The sequence below is a fragment of the Blennius ocellaris genome, assembly GCF_963422515.1.
Source record: "Blennius ocellaris genome assembly, chromosome: 7".
In the NCBI taxonomy this organism is placed as follows: Eukaryota; Metazoa; Chordata; class Actinopteri; order Blenniiformes; family Blenniidae; genus Blennius; species Blennius ocellaris.
The window spans coordinates 30,464,497-30,488,540 of record NC_137656.1 but is presented as its reverse complement, the minus strand read 5'-3'; the positions used below and the strand labels follow the sequence as shown (position 1 = coordinate 30,488,540).

Genomic DNA, 24,044 nt, shown 5'->3' with positions numbered 1-24,044 from the left:
AAGACATTCCCAGGTACGCCCCAAGTCCTCCTACCAGAGGGACATGCCCGGAACACCTCCCTGGGGAGGTATCCGGGGGGGATCCGAAACAGATGCCCAAGCCACCTCAGCTGGCTCCTCTCGATGTGGAGGAGCAGCGGCTCTACTCCAAGCTCCTCCCTGGTGACTGAGCTCCTCACCCTATCTCTAAGGGTGACTGAGCTCCTCACCCTATCTCTAAGGGTGACGCCTAGCCACCCTACGGAGGAAGCTCATTTCAGCCGCTTGTATCCAGGATCTCGTTCGTTCGGTCATGACCCATAGTTCATGACCATAGGTGAGGGTAGGAACGAAGATCGACCGGTAAATTGAGAGCTTTGATTTTTGGCTCAGCTCCTTCTTCACCACGACGGACCGATACAACGACCACATAACTGCAGACGCTGCACCGATCCGCCTGTCGATCTCACGCTCCATCTTTCCCCCACTCGTGAACAAGACTCCAAGATACTTGAACTCCTCCACCTGGGACAAGAGCACTCCACCGACCTGGAGGGGGCAAGCCACCTTTTTCTGGTGGAGAACCATGGCCTCTGATTTAGAGGTGCTGATCCTCATCCCAGCTGCTTTACACTCAGCTGCGAACCTCGCCAATGCACGCTATTGGTCCTGGTTCAATGAAGCCAACAGAACTACATCATCTGTAAAAAGCAGAAATGAGATCCTGTGGTCTTCAAACCGGACCCCCTCCGATCCTTGGCTGTGTCTACAAATTCTGTCCATAGAAGTAGTGAACAGAACCGGAGACCAAGGACAGCCCTGCTGGAGGCCAATGTGCACTGGGAACAGGTCCGACTTACTGCCGGCAGTGCAAACCAAACTCCTGCGCCTGGCATACAGGGACCAGGCAGCCCTTAACAAAGGGCCCCGGACTCCATACTACCAGAGCACCTCCCACAGGACGTCTCAAGGGATGCGATCGAATGTCTTCTCCAGATCCACAAGACACATGTGGACTGGTTGGGCAAACTCCCATGAACCCTCAAGCACCTGGTGGAGGGTATAGAGCTGGTCCAGTGTTCCACCATCAGGAGAACCTGGTGGAGGGTCTAGAGCTGGTCCAGTGTTCCACCATCAGGAGAACCTGGTGGAGGGTATAGAGCTGGTCCAGTGTTCCACCACCAGGACGAAAACCGCATTGTTCCTTTTGGATCCAAGGTTCGACTAACAGCCGGATCCTCCTTTCCAGTACCCTGGAATAAACTTTACCATGGAGGCTGAGGAGTGTGATCCCCTTGTAGTTTGAACACACCCTCCAATCCCCCTTCTTTAAAAGAGGGACCACCACCCCAGTCTGCCAGTCCAGAGGTACTGTCCCCAAGGTTGCGGAGATGTGTCAGCCACAACATTCCCTGCACATCTAGAGACTTAAGGAACTCTGGGCAAATCTCATCCATTCCTAGTGCGTTGCCACCGAGGAGCTTAGCAACTACCTCGGTGACTTCAGCTTGGGTAATGGACGAGTCCACCTCTGAGAACCCAGGCTCTGCTTCCTCAGTGGAAGACTTGGTGGATGGAATCGAGGAGCTCCTCGAAGTATTCCTTTCACCACCCGACAACATCTCCAGTTGAGGTTAACAGTTCCCCACCTCCATTGTAAACAGTGTTGGTGAAAAACTGCTTCGCCCTCCTGAGGCGCCGGATGGTTTGCCAGGATTTCCTTTGGGCTGACCGATAGTCCTCCTCCATGGCCTCTCCGAACTCCTCCTAGACCCGAGTTTTTGCCGCCACCACAACCCAGGCCATGGTACGCTTGACCTGCCAGGACCTGTCAGTTGCCTCAGGAGTCCTATGAGCTAACAACGCCTGATAGCAGCTCCGAGCAGCAGCTTCAGCAATGGAAGTTGAGAACATGGCCCACTCAGACTCGATGTCTCCGCCTCTCCCAGGATCCGTAAGAAGCTCTCCTGGAGGTGGGAGTTGAAGAAAGAGGGCTCAGTCAGGCCTTCCCAACAGATCCTCATGACACATTTGGGCCTGCCGTGTCTGTCTAGCCTCCTCCCCGTCCAACGCATCCAGCTCACCACCAGGTGGTGATCAGTTGACAACTCTGCCCTTCTCTTCACCTGAGTATCCAAGACACGTGGCCGGAGATGAGATGACACAATTACAAAGTCTTGATAGATTTTGTAATTGTGTCATCTCATCTCCGGCATCTCTCGACTTCTGGCCTCGGGTGTCCTGGTGCCACGTGCACTTATGGACACCCCTGTGCTCGAACATGTTATTCATTATGGACAAACTGTGGTGAGCACAGAAGTCCAATAACAGAACACTGCTCGGATTCAGATAAGGGAGTCCGTTCCTCCCAAGCACCCACTTCCAATTTTCACTGTCGCTGCCAATGTGGGTATTGAAGTCCCCCAGTAGAACAATGGAGTCCCTAGTTGGAGCACTTTCCAGCCCCCCTCCGAAGGACTCCAAGAAGGTAGGGTACCCCGAACTGCTGTTCGGTCCACAGGCCGAGACAACAGTCAGAGACCTGTCCCCTACCCAGAGGCGTAGGTACGCAAACCTCTTGTTCACTGGGGTGAACTCCAACACATGGCGGCTGAGCTGTGGGGCAATAAGCAAGCCCACACCACCCTGCCGCCTCTCACCGCAGCCAGACCCTGTTGAGGAGCTGGGCTCCAGAGTCCAAGCTGTGAGTGGAGGGGGGCCCGACTACATCTAGATGGTATCTCACAACCTCTCGCACAAGTTTGGGCTCCTTCCCCCCCAGCGAGGTCCCGTTCCATGTCCCGAAAACCAGATTCTGTGTCCGGCCACCAGGTGCTCGCATACGACCCCAACCCCAGGCCTAGCTCCAGGGTGGGGCCCCGGCTGTGCCTTACCGGTCAATGTCTCAATGCCCATAGGGGGTGTTGTTGTTATCAATGCCCATAGGGGGTGTTATTATTATTATTATTATTATTATACATCATAATCACAAAGACAAATATCTAATGCCACTGTGAGGTGAGACATTTACCAGAACTAAAGAAAAAACCCATCGTGATACTCTGTCAGTGTTGCATCTCCAAGCTGTGACCAACTGAGAGCTCACACGTATAGACCAGCTCACCGTCGCCCTTAGCCAGAAAACTTTCCATGTGACTGACTTACTCCAGAGAGACACGCATTGTTACTTTTAAATGTTTTATCAAGCTTCACATTTCTATGCTGTCTAGTATTACAGTTCTCCAGATAACAATCACACATTACTACCTCAGTGTCATCTTGCTGTTTTTTCCCCGACTCTGATAAAGACGTATGTATGGACATCAGTTTGGGATTCACCGTCACTACTCAATAGTAATCCAAGGAAAATATGTACCCTTTCAAATTCACTGAATGAGTAAATTTGAACTGAATGAGTGAATTTGAACCTGAACGAGTGAATTAGCAGGCAATGTCTCAATGCCCCGTGAATTTGAACCTGAACGAGTCCAACCAAATATCCCAAAATGGAAATAAATCCCTTCTTATATTTAATTAGTTGCAGTTTAATTCAAACCAAAACCAAAAGTAGAGGTTGTACGATAACGACCAAAAGGAAGGCTGCACTATAATGCATTCCCCTTTTGCTGCTGATAATGCCAAAGCTATCATCAAATATATGTATACTGTATAGACTGTTTAACACAATACATCATGTCACTATTGTTCCCTTTTTAGTGTTTACATGAAATTAAATTGTAAATAAAAGGTGCTTTGAAAAGCAATATCACAATATTCATATTTCATATTGCTCATTCAGCATTAACAACTGTACTTCTCTTGTCCTCCTGTCCTACTACATTGCGATTCATAGATAATAATAATAATGCATTGGTTTTATATAGCGCTTTTCTAGGCACTCAAAGACACTTTACATTGCATTATTCATTTATTCCATACTGGATGGTGGTGAACTACGTCTGTAGCCACAGCTGCCCTGGGGCAGACTGACGGAAGCGAGGCGGCCATTTTGTGCCATCGGCCCCTCCAACCACTCACTCTCCCACTGCATTCACACAGGCAGTTCAGGGTTCAGTGTCTTGCCCAAGGACACTTCGGCATGTGGGCAGGCAGAGATGGGATCGAACCTGCTTCCGATTGGGAGATGACCAACCGAGCCATACCGCCCCAGATAAAGCAATGAGAAGCCTCCATTGTCAATGTAATTATGTTTGATTAGACACTGCAGAATTATTTATGAAGTACAGCCATTATGTTTGCCTGATGAGTGTGTTTTAATGTTGATTATTGGTCTCTAAAGCGTTTTGAGCATAATTTAATATTCCAACTCATTCAACGTCCGTGCTGGTGTTTTCTAGATGGCTTGGTGATTCAGGCCAGTCCTCACTTGTTAGAAATCTGCACCAAGGGTTCAAAAAGAAGATTTTATCAAAAGCAAACAATATTTGACATTTATGAAACATGTTGTGTTTGTTGGATTTTATTTCAGCAGATTTAATACAGCAGCCAGATTCTGCTGTGTAATGTACAACTTACCACTTGTCATATACTATGTTGTTCCTGTGTGAAGACGAAGGCAGTTGTTGGGGTGGTTTTGGGTCTGCGGGGCGCAGTTGGTTTGGTTTTAAATGTGTCTTTAACACTGTGTTTTGATTTTCTTGCACGCAGCCATTTTCTTTTGTGATTGCTTAAATTCAACACTGGAAGCTGAGTTGCTTCAAAGGAACTTATAAAGGATAAGTGTTTAAGCTTCCTCCAACGCCCATCTACCCCCTACCGCTTCAAGTTTTACAGGACTAATGTTTGAATAATCGACAAGAAATTATCTGCATTTGTATGTACTGTAACTCCTTGCTGTAAATAATGTTTTTTGTGTGATCTGTGAATTTCATCCTTTCTGGGTTTATTTTGGTCACTGTAAAGCTTTGTACATATTAATAGTTATTATTACTTATTTAGGTGTTATCCCATCTTATTGATATCTAACTTTCTTTTCTATGTATTCTGTGTGATCCGTTCTGTGTTGAGCAATACTTCAAAAGAATTTCTCTCTGGGATTAATAAACCATTTCTATTCTATTTTATTCTATTCTATTTTATTCTATTCTATTCTATTCTATTCTATTCTATTCTATTCTATTCTATAGTATAAAGAAAAGAGAACAGCTTAAAGGCTTGAAGTATTTTGTCCCTGTGAGGGATTTGTATTTGTCTATTTATCCTCTTTTTAATGTTGTTGTAATGAGCTGTTTGTGTATTGAGACTAATTTCTGTTTCTTTCTAATAGTTCATATCTTTTGTGTTTCTCAGGTGTGAGTGGGAGCATGCAGTGAGTGAAAGCTTTAAACTCTGCACCTGAAAGGCTTTGCCCTCATACACACAGGAAGGTTTGGTGGAGGAACACTCTGGGCAGCACTTCCCTGGCAGAGACACGAGCCGCGAGCCCTGCACACAAAGTAAATACATGTTTCATACAGTTGAGCTACTAAATGAAAGAAAGCACAGCAAATGACAGGTTGCATGTCATTATGCTCATTAACAACCCTGGAGGGACAGATTTCAAACATTCAACATGAAAACTCACATACACTCAGTGATGTGCATGGCCCACTATGATAGAAACAATCAAATTAAGTGAATAATATCTCCATAGATTTACTGTTGTTCACAATATCTGCACTTTGTTTTAAAAAGGGAAATAAGTCTGTTAAATGAGCACAAAGATAAAACATGAGTCAGTGTGAGATTCAAGTAACAGTCAGGAACAACAGCACTTCTCCCCCCCCACACACACACACACATTTTAAATCCCTTCTTAAAACCTACTATGAATGTGTTATATACTTGTGTTTTCAAATTATCGTTATTCTTATTCTAATTCTTATTCTTATTCTTATTCTTATTATTAAGTCATACAAACTCGCAGCTTGTTTTCACTCAACTGAGACTTAAACTGAAATATTATCATATAATCAAAAGATGTATTTTCGGGAAGCTGCTGTTCCATTATGACTACAATAAATTGACTATATGTTAAGTAAATTTGTACTTTATATTAATTATTATTATTAAAGTACGAATTTACTTAACACTATATGACTATAAGAAATAAGAAACACTTTTGATCAAAGCACAGTTTGATAACATAATCCTGCAAAGGGCCACATCTTATGGTAGACTTTACTGCTAAGGATCCTTCAGCAGCCTCAGACCCACGATTGAAAATTGTGCTTATTGCATTCTGTGTTACAGTTCATGTGTTTACAGCCTTGAAACAACTTGGAAACAAAAGAGTCACCTTGGCTCAAATAACTTCTTTCCATTAACAAAGTGAATGAAAACCTGAAGTTTGTCATCCCCAGTTTGCCCTCTTGTTTCTTGTTCCTCTCACCTGGAGACATTCCACTCGTGCACACTGGGTCCTGTGACAGACTACCTGGCCCCGGGTGCAGGTGCAGAATTCGCAGTCTGTGCTGTTCCACAAGTCTCCATGGTAACGCACGACACTTTGGTACAAACAGCTTCCTTTGGCGGCAACGCAGTCGTCACAGCACCGCCCAGCTCGCTGCACTCTGATCTGACCCTGAAACAGAAGATATTGCTCTGGTTGAGCAAAGCAGCTAATAGCTGTATATGCAGAATATCCCCACAAGCTCTCTGAAGACTGCAGTAGTTGCATGTATTAGTGAGTGTGATGAGGCCGTACAGTAACCAAGGACAACTTTCTGACAACTGGTGTGAGCAAAACCTTCTGCAGCTCAATGTGACAAAGACCGAGGAGCTGGTGGTGGACCTGAGGAAGCATCCAGGAGGCCAGACATTATGGTGGACTCTAAATACTTGGGGTTTATATAGACAATAAACTTGACTGGGTTAAGAACCCTTTACAAGAAGGGCCAAAGCTGCCTCTATTTCTGACATGTGCCACACTATGCTGAAGGTGGTGAGCGAGATCCTTTTTGCTGTTGCATGTGAAGGCAGCAGGCTCCTCAAACTCATCAGAAAGGCCAGTTTGAGTTAGGGGTAGTGATAGAGTCCCACACGTCCAGATAGTGTGGGACTCTGTTGTAATAAAATGTGTTCTGTTGTTTTACTGATATATATAATTTATTGAGAGTCAGATGTTGACCAGATGTGGACAACAAGCCATGTGTATCAGAGGAAAAGAGCTTGTTAAGGTAATGAAGATAACCTGATCTGAGGGCACCTGAGCACTGAGTTTCTATATTTCAGGCACATAAAAAGCAAGAATTGGCTTTCACAACAGATTTTGTCTAAATAGAGTGTGAACATGACTGCATGGTCTGAAGTAAACAGAGATTCGTGGCCATTGACACCATAATTTGGGCGAATGCACACGAAGTGACAGGCAGCAAGACGTTTGGTGTCTCTGATCGTTCTTTTAATATCTGTTTCTAAATGTTAAATGTATTTTATATAAACTCAGTGACTGCACAGCAGATATGAGCACTCAACTAAAGCCAACCTGACATGGATTTCTCTGATCTTGCCTTGTTGTGGATTTTATTGAACTTTCTACCTGTGGGCGATGTCACCCCAGGAATGACATGTCATGTCAACTCTCGGGACAAGTTGCTGCAAATTAACCATGCAAGCACTCAGGTGACGGATGTCATCCTACGACTACCAGTTGTTATTCAGAAGGATCAAGGATCTACCACGAGCTGTACGAGGTAGAAAAGGTAGGAAAAGAGGAGTTCGGCTGCGCCTGAAGAAGCAACAGCTCAGCAGCCTACCATCGAGACAGAGATTTAAAGCTCCAAAACTGAAGACGAGTCACTACAGGAGCAGCTTGTTTCCTGTTGCCATTTCTTTTTAAATCAATCTTGAGAGCACCTTACGCTTGGGTCTTGTTTAGTAATGAATTTTGGCCAGATTTGTATCTATTTCTTGTTCCTTTTTTAACTTTATCAACAAGTTGTCATAATGGTATTTAGGTGGCTTCTCCTATTTATTGATTTATTGATTCATTCACTCTTTAATCCTGTCAGTGAGTCTGTGAGTGCTCGTCTATATCTGTGACCCTACTGTCTTTTACTGTCCTGCATTTTAAATATATCTGTATCTGTATGTACCATCAGATGCCCTCTCTGCTGCACAAAAAAAACTAACTACCAGTATCAATAAAGTTACTTTGACTTTGGACTGGGTGTAATTCTGATGAGGAACTAACATCTTTACAATGCCTTGCTTACGGCAGACATAATTCAGGCGCCTCGCCTTCGTGCCTCTCAAGGGATTTTTCTTCCAGAAAGAACCAGGTTTCAGTTCTGGTCCAGGGCCAGATTTAGCACCAGTTCTTTGTCTTTCCACCGCCAAAGCCCCGGAACTATCAGGGGCTAAACTGGTGCCAAGCCGGCCCCACATTATTGCTGGACCAGAGGGGGGCCGATGTGTCATCAGCTGGGAGCAGAGTTATCTCTGGAGTTATCGCTACATACGAGGCAGAAGAAAGGCTAAACCTGCTTTCTGAAATCTACAGCGACCACGGAGCCCCGGAGAGGTTATAGAGAAAAAAATCATAATTATGAGATAATAATTCACTCCCTCAAGTTAATTATGTGAGGGGATGAGATAATTTAATCCGCAATCCCGGAGCCGTGGCTCTAATCGAACTGTTGGATTTTTTAGCCATAAAATGAGCCTTTTAATGGCTTCATGTAAAAGACAAATTTAGTCAGCGTGCGTTTACGTAGGTTGCCATGGAAACAACTACAGAGCTGCATTCTATCATTCTACACCTCCATTCCTCCAGATGTTGAAGCATTTGATTCAGACACGTCCAGAAATAAAATGAAAGGAGCAGAAATTCACTATGTAATGCGTCAAATGTTGAAAAATAAGCCCCAAACTCAATCACCTTATTATTATTATTATTATTATTTTCTCTCTAGCCACTCTGGGGCTCCGGACATGAAAAAACACCAATAGAGCGACGACGAGACACAATGTTTTCTGCCTCTTTGGTCTGAATCCAAGGTTCAGGACAGACGAGATGGCGCGATGGACTAAACTGATGAATATAGTCCGTCTCCTGGTTCCTGGACCAAACCACTGTAACAGTCTGTCTCCTGGTTCCTGGGCCAAACCACTGTTACAGTCCGTCTCCTGGTTCCTGGGCCAAACCACTGTTACAGTCCATCTCCTGGTTCCTGGACCAAACCACTGTAACAGTCCGTCTCCTGGTTCCTGGACCAAACCACTGTAACAGTCTGTCTCCTGGTTCCTGGGCCAAACCACTGTTACAGTCCATCAGGAAATGACGACACATCTAACCTGAATGCGCAGGTGCAGGCTACATAGCGGTTGAAATTTCCCGAAAAGGTCATGAATGTATGGTTTCTTACGTGTGCTCGCCGTTTATATAACATATATTGATGATGATAATATCAGCGTGTTACACCAGTGGTTTAGGTTACATGTCATTTTAAAACTCAGTAATGCTAACGGTGGCTATCAATAAAGCACCCAAGGTTTCCCTTTTTTTAGTACATAACGTAAAGCAACTTTGTATATCCGATGGGTGAAACAGTTTGTAAAAAGTACAACAAGCAATAAACCCTTCATAAAGTAGCTAATGCATTGCAATGAAGTAGAAAACACAGCTTATGAACGTTTTAGAGAAGCGTGGTTCTCACAGGACAGCCAAAGTATCAACATATAATGTAAAGCAACGTGATGCATTACTGTAATTAATTGTGCCTGCCTCTGTAAGAGGCGTCGCACAATTATTACAATCCTGGGAAAGCGCCGTTTTTTTAAATTATTTTTATTCTTCCCACAAAGTTTGCCGGCCTAGTAGTCCCACACCGTTTGGAGGACGTACACAGTGATATATCAAAACGTGCCCAATTATCGTGAATCCTGTGCATCCATTTACATTATGGATATCGCAAATGGTTTCCGAACAACACGTAAAAAACGGCGAAAATTTCTCTCATAGACTTGAATGCGATTCCGGAAACAAATTCACACAAAATCACACTTTTTCCACGCCACATCACGTCGCCAAATTCTCAGCTACAGACTCCAACTTACTCTACAGACTCTCAACTTACCGCACTTGTCCTCTATTCAGATATGTCCTCGGATTTTTCTAAAGTTTCACCAATTTTAAACTGTGAGCCTTCAAATGTCATCAACTTTTCCCTCCTTTTTCCAGTTTTGTATGGGTGTGTATTGGAAAAGTTAGAGGGGGAGATTTCGGCTAGAGGGTGAGAAACTCCCGTTTTACAAAAAAAAAAAAGTTTTTCTCTCGTCGCCACGGCCACATTTCTTCGTCTTTCTCAACATATTATACATCAAAATGTAGCTACAGGCCTTGTGCGAGGGGACACTTTTGTCTCAGAGAGACAAGAGATTTGGAGGGTGGCCTCGTGATGGCGCTGCGATCGAGAATTACTAGGAAATAAAATTTCCGTGGGAATTTTCTAGTTTATATTAGTATCTAAAGTTGTTAAAAATAGGTGAACCTTAATCAGTTGTAGTAAATAAATTAACATATATGAAATGCAGGAGTAACACTAGAAAATTCCCGCGGAAATTTTTATTGTGCCTGCCACCCTGCTGCCGAGCGAGGCCGCGGCGGAGTCAAAAATACGTGGAAACCATGTCATTAGCTAGTTATTCTCGATCGCAGCGCCACCACGAGACCACCCTCCAAATTTCAGCTCATTTGAACAAACTTGTTAGCATGCGATGCTAACAGCTAACAGTGATTTAAGTACGTGGAAACCATGTGGTCAGCTAGTAATTCTCGATCGCAGCGCCATCACGAGGCCACCCTCCAAATTTCAGCTCATTTAAACAAACGTGTTAGCATGCGATGCTAACACCTGTGATTAAAAAACGTGGAAACCATGTAATTAGCTAGTGATTCTCGATTGCAGCGGCACCACGAGGCCACCCTCCAAATTTCAGCTCATTTGAACAAACTTGTTAGCATGCGATGCTAACAGCTAACAGCGATTTAAGTACGTGGAAACCATGTGGTCAGCTAGTAATTCTCGATCGCAGCGCCATCACGAGGCCACCCTCCAAATTTCAGCTCATTTAAACAAACGTGTTAGCATGCGATGCTAACACCTGTGATTAAAAAACGTGGAAACCATGTAATTAGCTAGTGATTGTCGATCGCAGCGCCACCACGAGGCCACCCTCCAAATTTCAGCTCATTTGAACCAACTTCTTAGCATGAGATGCTAACAGCTATGCGCGATTTAAGTACGTGGAAACCATGTCATTAGCTAGTGATTCTCGATCGCAGCGCTACCACGAGACCACCCTCCAAATTTCAGCTCATTTGAACAAACTTGTTAGCATGCGATGCGATGTAGCTGAAAATTTGGCGACGTGATGTGGCGGGGAAAAAGTGTGATTTTGTGTGAATGTTGTTTCCGGAATCGCATTCAAGTCTATGAGAGAAATTTTCCCCGTTTTTTACGTTTTGTTCGTAAACCGTTTGCGATATCCAAAATCTGAATAGATCCGCACCGATCCCGATAATTGCGCACGTTTCGATATATCATTGTCTGTGTACGCCAAACGGTGTGGGACTAGTAGGGTTCCGTAAATTGCGGCAGAATAATAATAATTTAAAAAAACGGCGCCTTCCCAGGATTGTAATAATTGTGCGACGCCTCTTACAGAGGCAGGCACAATTAATTAATCCAGTAGCGATTGATAAAAGTGGCTGCTTTTAATTTTCTCTTTTATTTTAATTTATATTTTATATGGGTATGTGTTTATATTTGCCCTGTATTCCATAGGGGGAAAGCATATCTGCGGTTGATCTCTGTGACGTGCCAATATGGCAACAACCAACAGTCTGCTACACACTCAAAACTTTACACGTAAGTACAGATGTGCTACTGAGTTTCACTAAAATTCTAATTCTAAAGCATTTTCACTGTTTTCATTTGAAATATTCCTTTATATTAGAGCAATGCTACAGTCAAAGCTGCCATTGTGGTTCCTGTGTGGAAATCTGCTCACTCCCTGCTCTCTGTAAGTAATGATGCTCCCTGTGACATGCACCGTTTTCGATAAACATTATCAAATGTGCATCAAAAATATTAACTTTACATAGGTTGTGTTGTCTTGTGCTGTTTTGTTTTGTTGTCTTGTTCTTTCACACAATGTTGAGTTCACATGTCTGTAAGGTTTTGAAGCCAACAATTAATTATTCTTGAAATGACTATAATGTCAGTGTGGACTCATTAAAAAACCTAATAGTGTCTTGCTTGTGTTTGAATATTGAAATATGTGTCTATGTATGTTTTAAGAAGAGCAGTGCACTGTTTCTTTCAGATTGGATGTCACTCCACCAGGTGGGGAGACGACAGTGGAAGAGGAGTCTTTTTTCACAGTCTCTGTTGGTCAAATACTATTGATGCAGCATTGGAAAGACCATTTTTCTGTCTGTATTTTCCAGAAGAAATGTGTGAATCAAGGATTGTTGGTGACTGCAGACGTGCAGCAAAGTGGGTTCAGGTGAACATGGACCTGTTTACTGGCCGAGTTGACCTGCCATCAGTACTGGACATGGAGGAGCAGGAACAGGCCTTTCAGTACTGAACATGGAGGAACAGGAACAGGCCTTTCAGTACTGGCCATGAAGGAGCAGGAACAGGCCCTTTAGTACTGAACATGGAGGAGCAGGAACAGGCCTTTCAGTACTGGCCATGAAGGAGCAGGAACAGGCCCTTTAGTACTGAACATGGAGGAGCAGGAACAGGCCTTTCAGTACTGGCCATGAAGGAGCAGGAACAGGCCCTTTAGTACTGGACTTGAGGCAGGAGGAACAGGCTGAGGCCGGTCTGCAGTACAAAGCCTTGTGTAGTGAAGTAATCCTGGATGAGCAATTAAAATTTATTTCTATAATATTTGGTGTTTTTTTGTTTGTGTTTTTAAACTTAACATTTTATGAATCGTGTCATATACAAATTAAAAATAGAGTGAAGCATGAACATGAGGTGCGGAGCTTCTCCGTGGCTCTAATTGTACCCTGAAGGCCTCCAGATGACCTTGAAACCTGCATTCAGATTTGCGTCGAACTAAGAAATTAGTAGGAAGTCCAGTCACTCTGAGGGGCGACGAAGAACGGCAGGACATACGTGGCCATGTTGTTTAGTCATGTGTATCCAGTGAACGTCTTCCTGCTTCAGAAGCTCACATCTCGTCCTCTGACGTGTTAAAATTACAACGCGGCGAAATCCAGTGAGCAGCAGCAGCAGCAGGAGTAGTTTGCCTCACTAAATCTGTAGTGAGACATTTCTCATCCACAGCGTGTTAATTAAGCCCTGCTGAGTAATTCAGCCCTGCCTGAGGGCTACAGCGCACACATAGAAAAGTAACATAATTTCAGTTAGCAATATGACTTAGTGATGCCAAGCATTTCTAATGCTAATTGATTACCATAATTCTCTATAAAATTCCAGGTCAGTTTCACTGCTGGTGTGAGCACAGCTTTCACAGTGTGATGTCAGCAGTCGGGCTCATCTCATTTAAAGCCGTCGTTCTTTGTTTTTGTTTTTTTTGTTTTTTTAAATACAATACAGTCATTCCTATGTGCTTTTACAGAGAAAATAGAAAAGCCCAACATATCCACATGAGCAAGCAGGTTTATTTGCGACTGTGGAAAGAAAAAACTCCCTCCAACAGGGAGAAACCTTTGTAGAAACCAGACTCAGAGGTGGCGGCATTCTGCAGACCGGTTGGGGTGAGAGGATAGAGGAGAGGAGAGGAGAGGAGAGGAGAGGAGAGGAGAGGAGAGGAGAGGAGAGGAGAGACAGAGAGATAGACTGGGTGGGGAGATACACCTACATATATATATTTTTTTTTTTTTTTTTACAGTAATCAAACTTTTTTTACAGCAATCACACTGATCCAAATATTTTCCAACTGTTATGAGATTAAATCAGCCTGAGCAATACTATTTAGACAGTAACATGATTTTCTAGATTAAACCAGCCTGAGCAGCTCTATCGAGACAGTAACATCATTTTCTAGCAAGAGTATAAATTAGCAGGTAGGCAAAAAAAACCAACAAACAACAACAACAACAAAACAAGAAGCAAAACAACAATGATAACAAAAGCAAAAACAAAATGACACAAAACAAAGAACAAAAATATGATTTTGATAATTGAAAGAACAATAGCGTAAAAAAAGAAATATCAGCAGCAAATCTCATCAATGAGGAGTGGAAGTGTGTGTGTACTGGGTGTGATTGGAACTGTTGTGGGGAGGCCTGTAGTACCACCCCAGGGCCCCAGGCCTCCAGGGCCCGAGGCCTCCAGGGCCAGACGCTGCCACCCCGGCACACGGCAGCCCCCTGGACCCGGGGAGGCCCCGACAAACCACCCTGGAGAGCCACGCCCCAACCCGAAAGGCACCAGATGGAGAGTGCAGAGAAGACCCCCCCACCCCCAGGCAAGAGGGGCCCACAAGAGAAGGATAAAGAGCGCAGTATCTACATGGACAATAACTCAGTGGACGGATGGTGGAAGTGCATGTAAAAGCTCCGGAATCTTACCGAGGATGATCAGAACCATTGCACCAGGAAGACAATGTGTGATTGCATTGAAGAAGCAGATGTTTCTGGTGATGGAATCTCCTATTAATAATGTTGTTGGAGAGAAGAGAGGATGAGGAGCAGGTGGTGGATGAAGATGAGGGATGACTGAGCAGGCTGGTTCAGCAGCAGTGGTGAAGCGGTGCCGGCAACGGCAGTGGAGCGGTGTCTCATCACGGCTTCCTGCAGGAGTCTACGACGAGAAGCGGTGGTCTTCTCATGAGAAGAGGGTCGCTGGTCTGGCTGTCCAGTGGAGAGGGAGGCCTCTCCTGCACTGTTACTCTCCGACGATATGCCGATGTTGCGGGAGCAGGAGGAGGGAGATCCAGGCGGGAAGCTGCCGGAGCAGCAGCAGCAGCAGCAGGAGCATCAGCTGGGTGAACTGGGACATCACCGGCCAGTGGAGTGTAAAAGTTAGACAAGCTAAGTCCCGGAGGTGAGGCCGCTGCACCGGAGTGTCCCTTTTGACCACAGATTACCACCTCTGACCATGGTGCCTGGGGGCCGAGCAGGAGGAAGAAGAGCGAGGACAGGGAGCAGGATCCCACCAACTGTGTCCTGAAGGTTCTGAATGGTGGTAGTGTTGAACGAGGCGAGCTGTTTGGACTGGTCTGCGGCTACTTCCATAGAGCTCGACAACATGGCATCCTTCTTCTCCAGCTCTCTGGAGAGCTGTCGAATATCATCTTTAAGGTCAGTGATCATCTTATTAGCATTTTGGAGTGAAATATAATCCTCAGAAGGCATGGTTTATTTGGAATGTGCCTTACAGTAGCAAAGAAAATAATAAAGAAAAGAAAAATTGTAGAAAAGGAAAGAAATGGTAGGGGATACAGAACTGAAGATGAGGGAACCTGTTTGCAACCTCACCTCCTGCCTGTTCGGGCAAAGGCTCTGCACCCCCAAGTCTGATACAATGAGTCCAGAAAGATCTGATGAATCCAGAAAAATCCTTATTGTCTGTTTCTAAGATCAGCTTTAAAATGGGTGTAAGGGAAACATAAAAAATTATTCTGTAAGAAAGATCAACGCAAACAAAACCGCTTTTGTTTGATGCTACTGCTCTGCTGCTGCTCTGCTGCCCGTCAACGAATATCAATAGGCACCCTGCATCTAAAAGCTTGTCAGTGTAAAACAGGTATGAAATATAAACCTCTACAGGTGAGTGAAGAAGGGGCTTTCGGCATCAGTAATTGATACAGTCAGGGCTGAATCAAAAGCCAACAGCCATTGAATCAAAAAGAAAGAAACAGAAGGAAACAGAAGTTTGTTGCATGATTTTGGCCACATCCACACAAGCTAAAATGATCTTCTTTCTCCCTAAGGTTCTCAAAAGGAATTCTGTCCAAACATCACTATGAACTCGGCTCAACACAAGGCTTCAGGGCATGTAGTACACATGTCAGGCCTCTGGGGGTGCTATGACTAATCAAATACACCCAAAACACAGAACAAGACACAGCGCACATATAAATTTAGAAGTAGACTCCTGCTCATAAATCTGTATATAATTCTAGTTCTATAGGTCTATGGCCCTGCTCCTCCTGCTGCTAGCATCAGTAGCTTCTGCAGATCCACCGGAGCTTGTAGTCCCTGATTGTTGTGGTTATTTGATGACATCACGGACCGCGATGTGGGGGGAGAGGGGTTGATTACCTCATCTTTTTTCCACAGATGATCATCTCTGCTGACTTTGCCATCCAACCCCCCAGGGTGTGGACGGCCCAAGCCGGGGTTTTAGAATTTCCCCACTCTGGGACCCGTGTTCAAAATAACCTGTTTTCTCTTCTAAAACCACCTCATGGTGGCCAGAAAAATCTGGTTTAGGTGAACTGGTTTCTGGTGTGGACGGACCCTAGTGACACTGCAGCAGGAGATCATCTTGGGTCTCCTGGGGTTGTGGACATATGTAATATCGCTCGTGTATAATAGCAGAGTACTGTTTGGTCTGCAGCTTCAGGCCACAATTCAAATAGCAACAAACTGTGTGGATATGTTTCACACAAAGCTCAACAAAGAATAATAAATACGGTCACAGAGACCTCTGCAGATGTACAGATTTCAAGAACAAGGTTAAGATATGTATTTGAATTGCTTTAAGAAACACAGATATGAGGTCAAGCCAGACATGCCACTCATTAAACGACATTTAACGAGACCATATTTTTAAATTCACTCCCTCAACATAATTATATACTATGTGAAAGCTGAAAACATGACATCGGGCAATGACAGGTTCAGACAGAATATACCACATTTATGATTTTCACATTTCCATTTCCAAAACATGGCTTGGCTGTATCATTTAGTGAACATGGGAAATGATGACGGACCAATACTGGACCACCAGTATTAGGAAGAGCACACAAGTATAATTAGCTCAAGCATGAAAGAGAGAGTGTGCTTTGAGTCTTATTTTACAGTTTGTGAAGGACTTTAGAGATAGGGTGACAATTCCAGAGATTTCGGTCTCTGCAGTTTGCCCTGGTTAGTTACGGTATTACAATAGGTTAGAGGACGGTATTCAAAAATGCATTAATGATATTAAAGAGTGTGAGTGTGTGTGCTCTTTAACAGAGCAGAAGACATTTCAATGTACTCATTCATGGTGACATTTCTGCCCATTCAACCCTTTTTCAATTCAAAGCCAAGTGTATGAGGTGAATACTGTATGGAATGGAATGATGGAATGCCAGTGTGTGTGCGTGCGTGTGTGTGTGTGTGTGTGTGTGCGTGTGTGTGTGTGTGTGTGCGTGTGTGTGCGTGTGTGTGTGTGTGTGCGCGTGTGTGTGTGTGTGTGTGTGTGTGTGTGTGTGTGTGCGTGTGTGTGTGTGTGTGTGTGTGTGTGCGTGTGTGTGCGTGTGTGTGTGTGTGTGTGCGTGGGTGTGTGTGTGTGTGTGTGTGTGTGCGTGTGTGTGTGTGTGTGCGTGTGTGTGCGTGTGTGTGTGTGTGTGCGTGTGTGTGCGTGTGTGTGCGTGTGTGTGTGTGCGTGTGTGTGCGTGTGTGTGTGCGTGTGTGTGTGTGTGTGTGTGTGTGTGTGTGTGTGTGTGTGTGTGTGTGTGTGGTGATGTTACCTACCTTGTCACAGTTGATGGGGGGGCAGGTGTGTGTGTGGCATTTCGATTGACCCCGGTCACACACACATGTGGTGCAGGCATTCTTCTGCCACTGTTCTCCATGCTGCCCAGACACACACAAAGGGACACATTTAGACATCTCCATATCATACAAACACACACACACACACACACACACACACACACACACACACACACACACACACACACACACACACACACACACACACACACACACACACACACACTCACTCTGAACTGATGTGATTCCAATTGAATGGGTGAATGGGATGTGTGAGTGTAAAGCTAATGACAGTCAATGTCAACATCAATCCTCTAAAGCAAAAAGTTGAAATGAACCTGTGTACACATTTGCATGAAAGTACTCAGGCACCTCCTGCTTGAGGTACAATTAATCAGGTTATGTGACGTTCTCAATATGCATAAATGTATTGAATCAACTCGAACTCAGTCTCTCACTACATTCACCTCTGACCATCACCAATGACTCACTCTCTCACTAGTCACCCTCTGACCACCACCAACCACTCACTCTCACTACAGTCATATCACTGCAGTGGGCCCTCAGCCATCTGCAGTTCTTAAAATGTTCCGTCAATTAAAACCATTAAACCACTGATAGTAGATACAAAAATACGAACACCAATAAATACATTATAACATCCACTATTCAAACACTTCCAGTTGCAAAATAAAATGTAATACAGCTTCCCCTCCTCAATAAATTGGTACATTCTGGAGGTTTGAAAGCAGCTGATCTGACTTGTCAGAGCTTATTGTTCTGTCCTGTTGAAAAGTGAGAAAAGCTTCTCTGAGCATGGATTTTAAGCTACTTCAAATATTCTATCATAGTACGTACGGGTTCACCAAAGACAAAGCTCTGTTTTTTCAAAATAAAAACCCACAGGACCCACAGTGTGTGTGTGTGCGTGTAAGCATCAGCAGTGGAGTTTGGCCTAGACGGATGCTGCTGCCAAACAATTTTGTGATGTCATTTTGTTCAGTGGGACCCCAGACTGCAGAAATTTGTTCATGTTCTTGTGGAGGATGAATCGGCCTTAACCCTTAACGAAGCATTTTGTGCCGTTTTTCACTACAATTGATTTTTCCTTTATATCTCAGATATATAATTCTTAAACCTTGCGCCTTTTTTGGTGTCATTTTGTTCAGGACAACCTCATAAATGCATTTCTGAAGTATTTTCATCACTTTGGCATACTGTATTAAAACGGTGGATCTAAAAACACCATAAAATTACAAATTCGGGTGGTAAAAACAGATTTATTGACTATAAAATTCACAGACATGGTTAACGAATCATTATGTTTACTTGTAAAGTAAATCTAAACTATAATTAACTAAAATGTATCAAAACAGGACTGAAAAAACAGTTATATACATATTTACAGTGAAATAGAAGCACTGCCTCAGGCGTTTTTGTAAAACTATTTACAAAAGCTCACACATATAATGTCAGGTGAAGACAAATGATTTGTGCCACTCAAAAAAACAGATTGTGTCCAACACAACACAGAGGGGCACATCACACATGGCATTTCCATGGAGTGTCTTTCCTTTTCTTGTGTTCCTGCAGGCAATTTAAAAATGTTAGCCTTTGGCTGTTGTGGTGGAGCTGGAATGATGAGGACAGGGGTGGGGGACACGTCTCCTGGTCTGGGGGACACCTGTCTCCTCTCTAACAAAAATAAGCTGAAGTCTTCAATATTGTCATCAGAATCACTCTCAAACTCAGTGTCAGACTCGATGCTCTGCTCCTTCAAAAAAAAATAAAAGTCGGAGCGCCTGATTGACGTTCATAAGGCGCGTCATTGTTTTGATGGGGAAAAAAAGAGTTCACTTGAAACTAAAAAACACTCTAATCTCACTTACTACACACTCACTACACACTAACTACACACTCACTACATGGTCAAATCATGATTATAGTCGCTTTTTCTCTGATATAAATCTCACCTCACTCTCACCGTCTCCGTCTCTCTGTTACTTTTACACGGGTGAACAAAACAAAATGACACCTCCCACTATGGAAACTTTTGATTGGACATGGGCTCTTCTTCTCAACCAATGAGTGAAAGGTATACTGGCTCATTACGAGTGTTGATTTTTTTTGCTGCTCAGTTACTTTCACTTTCACTCCTGACCGGTCTTCTGCACCTGACGCACTAAAATGTCGCGGAAAAACACGGACACAGTTTTCCTCATATCTCCGCTTTTCTTTGGGCTATCAACATCATTTAAAAACGAGCTTGTAGTTTTATATCTGCACTTTCGACACGGATTGAAACACTGGACCAGATGACGCTGTGCTGTGACGCTACTGCCTTTTCAAACGGTCATGTGACGAGAACGCAATAGTGCGTCCACCGGCCCCAGAGGGTTAAGAGTGTCACACAGGTCATACTGCTGTTCTGTGTCACCAAGAGCCTCTTTTTACTTTGTCAACTCCAAGATGTACAGATAGACGGACGAATGGACAGACGGACGGATGGACGGACAGATGCCTACCTGGTACTGCTTTCCCACAGACACACAGGGGTTGGATACACACTGAGGACAGCAGTGGCCGGTCTGGATCACCAGATTCTCATTCTGTGGAGAGACAGGAAATATTGCACAGTTGGACTGGAGTTGTGACCCCAGAATTAGTCAGCCTGACATTTGAAAACTGTCACTTTACCATGAATCAGATACTATCATTATCAGTTTTCACTGTTTCGCTTTACTCACTAGCTGCACACCTTCGAACAACTTTAATGTTTTGATTGCTTTATAGATATTCATCCATCCATCCATCCATTTTCTGACGCTTATCCAGGACGGGTCCTGGAGGCAGCAGTCCAAGCAGAGTTGCACAGACTTCCCTCGCCCCAGACTCTTCCTCCAGCTCTTCCGGTGGAGCCCAAGGTGTTCCCAGGCCAGCCGAGAGACATAGTCCCTCCAGCTTGTCTCAGGTCTGCCCCGAGGCCTCCTACCGGAGGGACATACCCAGAACACCTCCCTCGGGAGGCGTCCGGGGGACATCGAAACAGATGCCCAAGCCACCTCAGCTGACTCCTCTTGATGTGAAGGAGCAGCGGCTCTACTCCGAGCTCCTACCTGGTGACTGAGCTCCTCACCCTATCTCTAAGGGTGACTGAGCTCCTCACCCTATCTCTAAGGGTGACTGAGCTCCTCACCCTATCTCTAAGGGTGACTGAGCTCCTCACCCTATCTCTAAGGGTGACTGAGCTCCTCACCCTATCTCTAAGGGTGACTGAGCTCCTCACCCGATCTCTAAGGGTGACTGAGCTCCTTCCCCTATCTCTAAGGGTGACGCCGAGCCACTCTACAGAGGAAGCTCATTTCAGCCGCTTGTATCCGGGGTCTCGTTCTTTTGGTTACGACCCATAGTTCATGACCATAGGTGAGGGTTGGAACGAAGATCGACCGGTAAATTGAGAGCTTCGTCTTTTCGATCAGCTCCTTCTTCACCACGACGGACAGATACAACATCCGCCTAACTGCAGACGCTCCACCGATCCGCCTGTCAAGCTCACGCGCCATCTTCTACCCAACCGTGAACAAGACCCCAAGATACTTGAAGTCCTTCACTTGGGACAAGGGCACTCCATCGACCTGAATGGGGCAAGCCACCATTTTCCGGTTGAGAACCATGGCCTCGGATTTAGAGATGCTAATCCTAATCCCAGCTGCTTCACACTTGGCTGCGAACTGCGCCAGTGCACTGATGGTCCAGGTTCAATGAAGCCAATAGAACCACATCATCTGCAAAAAGCAGAGATGAGGTCCTCTGGTCCCCAAACCGGACCCCCTATGGCAGGCCTATTCAACTGGCGGCCCACGGGCCAACTCCAGCCCGCGGATGACGTCAGAGCGGCCCGCAGATCAGTTCTGTTTATTTATTTATTTATTTTAAATAAAAAAAAAGAAAGACATTTTAAATACATTACAGTCATTCCAATTTGCTTTTATAGAGAAAATAGAAAAGCCCAACATATCCACATGAGCAAGTTTGTGACTGTGGAAAGGAAAAACTCCCCCCAACAGGGAGAAACCTTTGCAGAAACCAGACTCAGAGTGTCACGGATCACGGACAGGACCCAAGTGCAGGACTCTGGAGGCAGGCTGGGTTCAAACAAGTCTTTTATTAACGACGACTGTACAGACTGATGACTCGCAGGTCGCTCCTCGACCTGAGGAGTGTAGCCGACTTGAACTCCGACATACTGGACCGGACGGACGAGACATTAATGACAAACAAACCAACACTGAACAAACACTCAGACAGGACATATATAGGGCAGGGTTATCACACAAAGTGGCCACAGGTGTGGTGCTGGACCGCCCAGACCTATGGCCCGCCCACTCTTAAAGGGGACCTCAGCCTACATCCTGACAAGAGGTGGCGGCATTCTGCGGACCAGTTGGGGTGAAAGGATAGAGGAGAGGAGAGGAAAGGAAAGACAGATAAAGACTTGGTGGGGAGATACTTACAATACCCTTGTTAGTGCTACATACATTTTTTTTTCTTTTTAATAATACAGTAATCACAGTGATCTAAATATTTTCCAACTGCCATGAGATTAAACCAGCCTGAGCAACAACAGAGCAAAAACCTAAATAATCACAACAATTATAACAAAAGCAAAAACAAAAGGACATAAAACAAAGAAAAAAAAAAGAAAAAAAAGGAAAAGAGAAAAACAGAACGAAACAAAAAACAAAATAAAAAGCTGTGGTATTAAGTCTGTTCGATAAACAGCTTTTGTTGTCAGATGCTCAAAAGTTTCAGCTGCTGTGTGACATGAAATCCATTGGCAAGTTCAGCTAATCTTTCAATTCTGATAATCTGTTTGCCCTCTTCTGTGGATTGCTTGAAAGAAATGGATTTGTTTTACAAGTAGAGATGTCAGAATTTACAAAATTATAAAGAAAGACATACATAATCTTTCAGATGTTTCAAGTATGTGTTTATGGGGCTGTAACAGTAACAGTATGATGTGTATAAAGTCAGTGATTTGTACTTTTTTGCCATGTACCAAAATAAAAGACTGAATGTGGCAGAGCATTGTGTCAGGTTGAGATCAGGAATAATAGCTCAGGGAATTGTCCGGCCCCCAGGTCCTTAGCTTTCTGAAAATGTGGCCCTCCCAAAAATATAGTTGAATAGTCCTGCCCTATGGCCCTTAGCTGTGCCTAGAAATTCTGTCCATCTTGGTAATGAGCAGAACCGGTGACAAGGGACAGCCCTGCCGGAGGCCAACCTGCACTGGGAAAAGGTCCGACTTACTGCTGGCAATGCGAACCAAACTCGTGGCAAACAGGGGCCGAACCGCCCTTAACAAAGGGCCCCGGACTCCATACTCCCGGAGAACCCCTCACAGGATGTCCCGAGGGACGTGGTCCAACGCCGTCTCTAGATTCACAAAACAAATGTGGACTGGTTGGTAGAACTCCCATGAACCCTCGAGCACCTGGTGGAGGGTATAGAGCTGGTCGAGTGTTCCACGACCAGGACGAAAACCACATTGTTCCTTTTGGATCTGAGGTTGAACTAACAGCCAGATCCTCCTCTTAAGTACACTGGAATAGACTTTCCTGGGGAGGCTGAGGAGTGTGATCCCCTTGGAGTTTGAACACACCCTCTTAAAAAGAGGGACCACCACCCCGGTCTGCCAGTCCAGAGGTACTGTCCCCGCCCGCCACGCGATGTTGCAGAGATGAGTCAGCCACGACAGTCCCTGCACATCCAGAGACTTAAGGAACTCTGGGCAAATCTCATACACTCCTGGTGCCTTGCCACCGAGAAGCTTCACAACACCCTTGGTGACTTCAGCTTGGGTAATGGACGAGTCCACCTCTGAGAACCCAGCCTCTGATTCCTCAGTGAAAGAAGTGATGGTGGGATTGAGAAGGTCCTCGAAGTATTCCTTCCACCGCCCGACGACATCCCCACCTCCACTGTAAACAGTGTTGGTGGAGAACTACTTCCCCCTCCTCAGGCATCGGACGGTTTGGCAGAATTTCCTTGGGGCCGACTGATAGTCCTCCTCCATGGCCTCTCCGAACTCCTCCCAGACCCGAGTTTTTGTCTCCACCATGGCCCGGGCTGCGGTTCGCTCCACCAGAGGTGGGAGTTGAAAACTGTGCGGACAGAGGGCTCAACCAGGCATTTCCCAACAGACCCTCATAACACGTTTGGGCCTGCCGAGTCTATCCGGCCTCCTCCCGGTCCAGCGCATCCAACTCACCACCAGGTGGTGATCAGTTGACAGCTCTGCCCCTCTCTTTACCCGAGTGTCCAAGACACGTGGCCGGAGATCAGACGGTACGACCACAAAGTCTATCCT

The 24,044-nt window shown here is 44.9% G+C and overlaps 1 protein-coding gene across 1 annotated transcript in view; it reads right to left on the bottom strand.

The window, feature by feature from the left end:
* The window catches only part of fras1 (Fraser extracellular matrix complex subunit 1), a gene marked incomplete at its 3' end in the record, with an annotated part of 263,420 nt that overhangs the window by 103,198 nt on the left and 136,178 nt on the right, over positions 1–24,044 (bottom strand). The window contains exons 7-10 of the mRNA XM_080499235.1: positions 20,200–20,283; positions 17,654–17,755; positions 6,371–6,562; positions 5,335–5,424 (exon numbers count right to left, since the gene is read on the bottom strand). Of these exons, the coding sequence (XP_080355361.1) occupies positions 5,335–5,424; positions 6,371–6,562; positions 17,654–17,755; positions 20,200–20,283 (468 nt within the window). The remainder of the gene's footprint in view (positions 1–5,334; positions 5,425–6,370; positions 6,563–17,653; positions 17,756–20,199; positions 20,284–24,044) is intronic.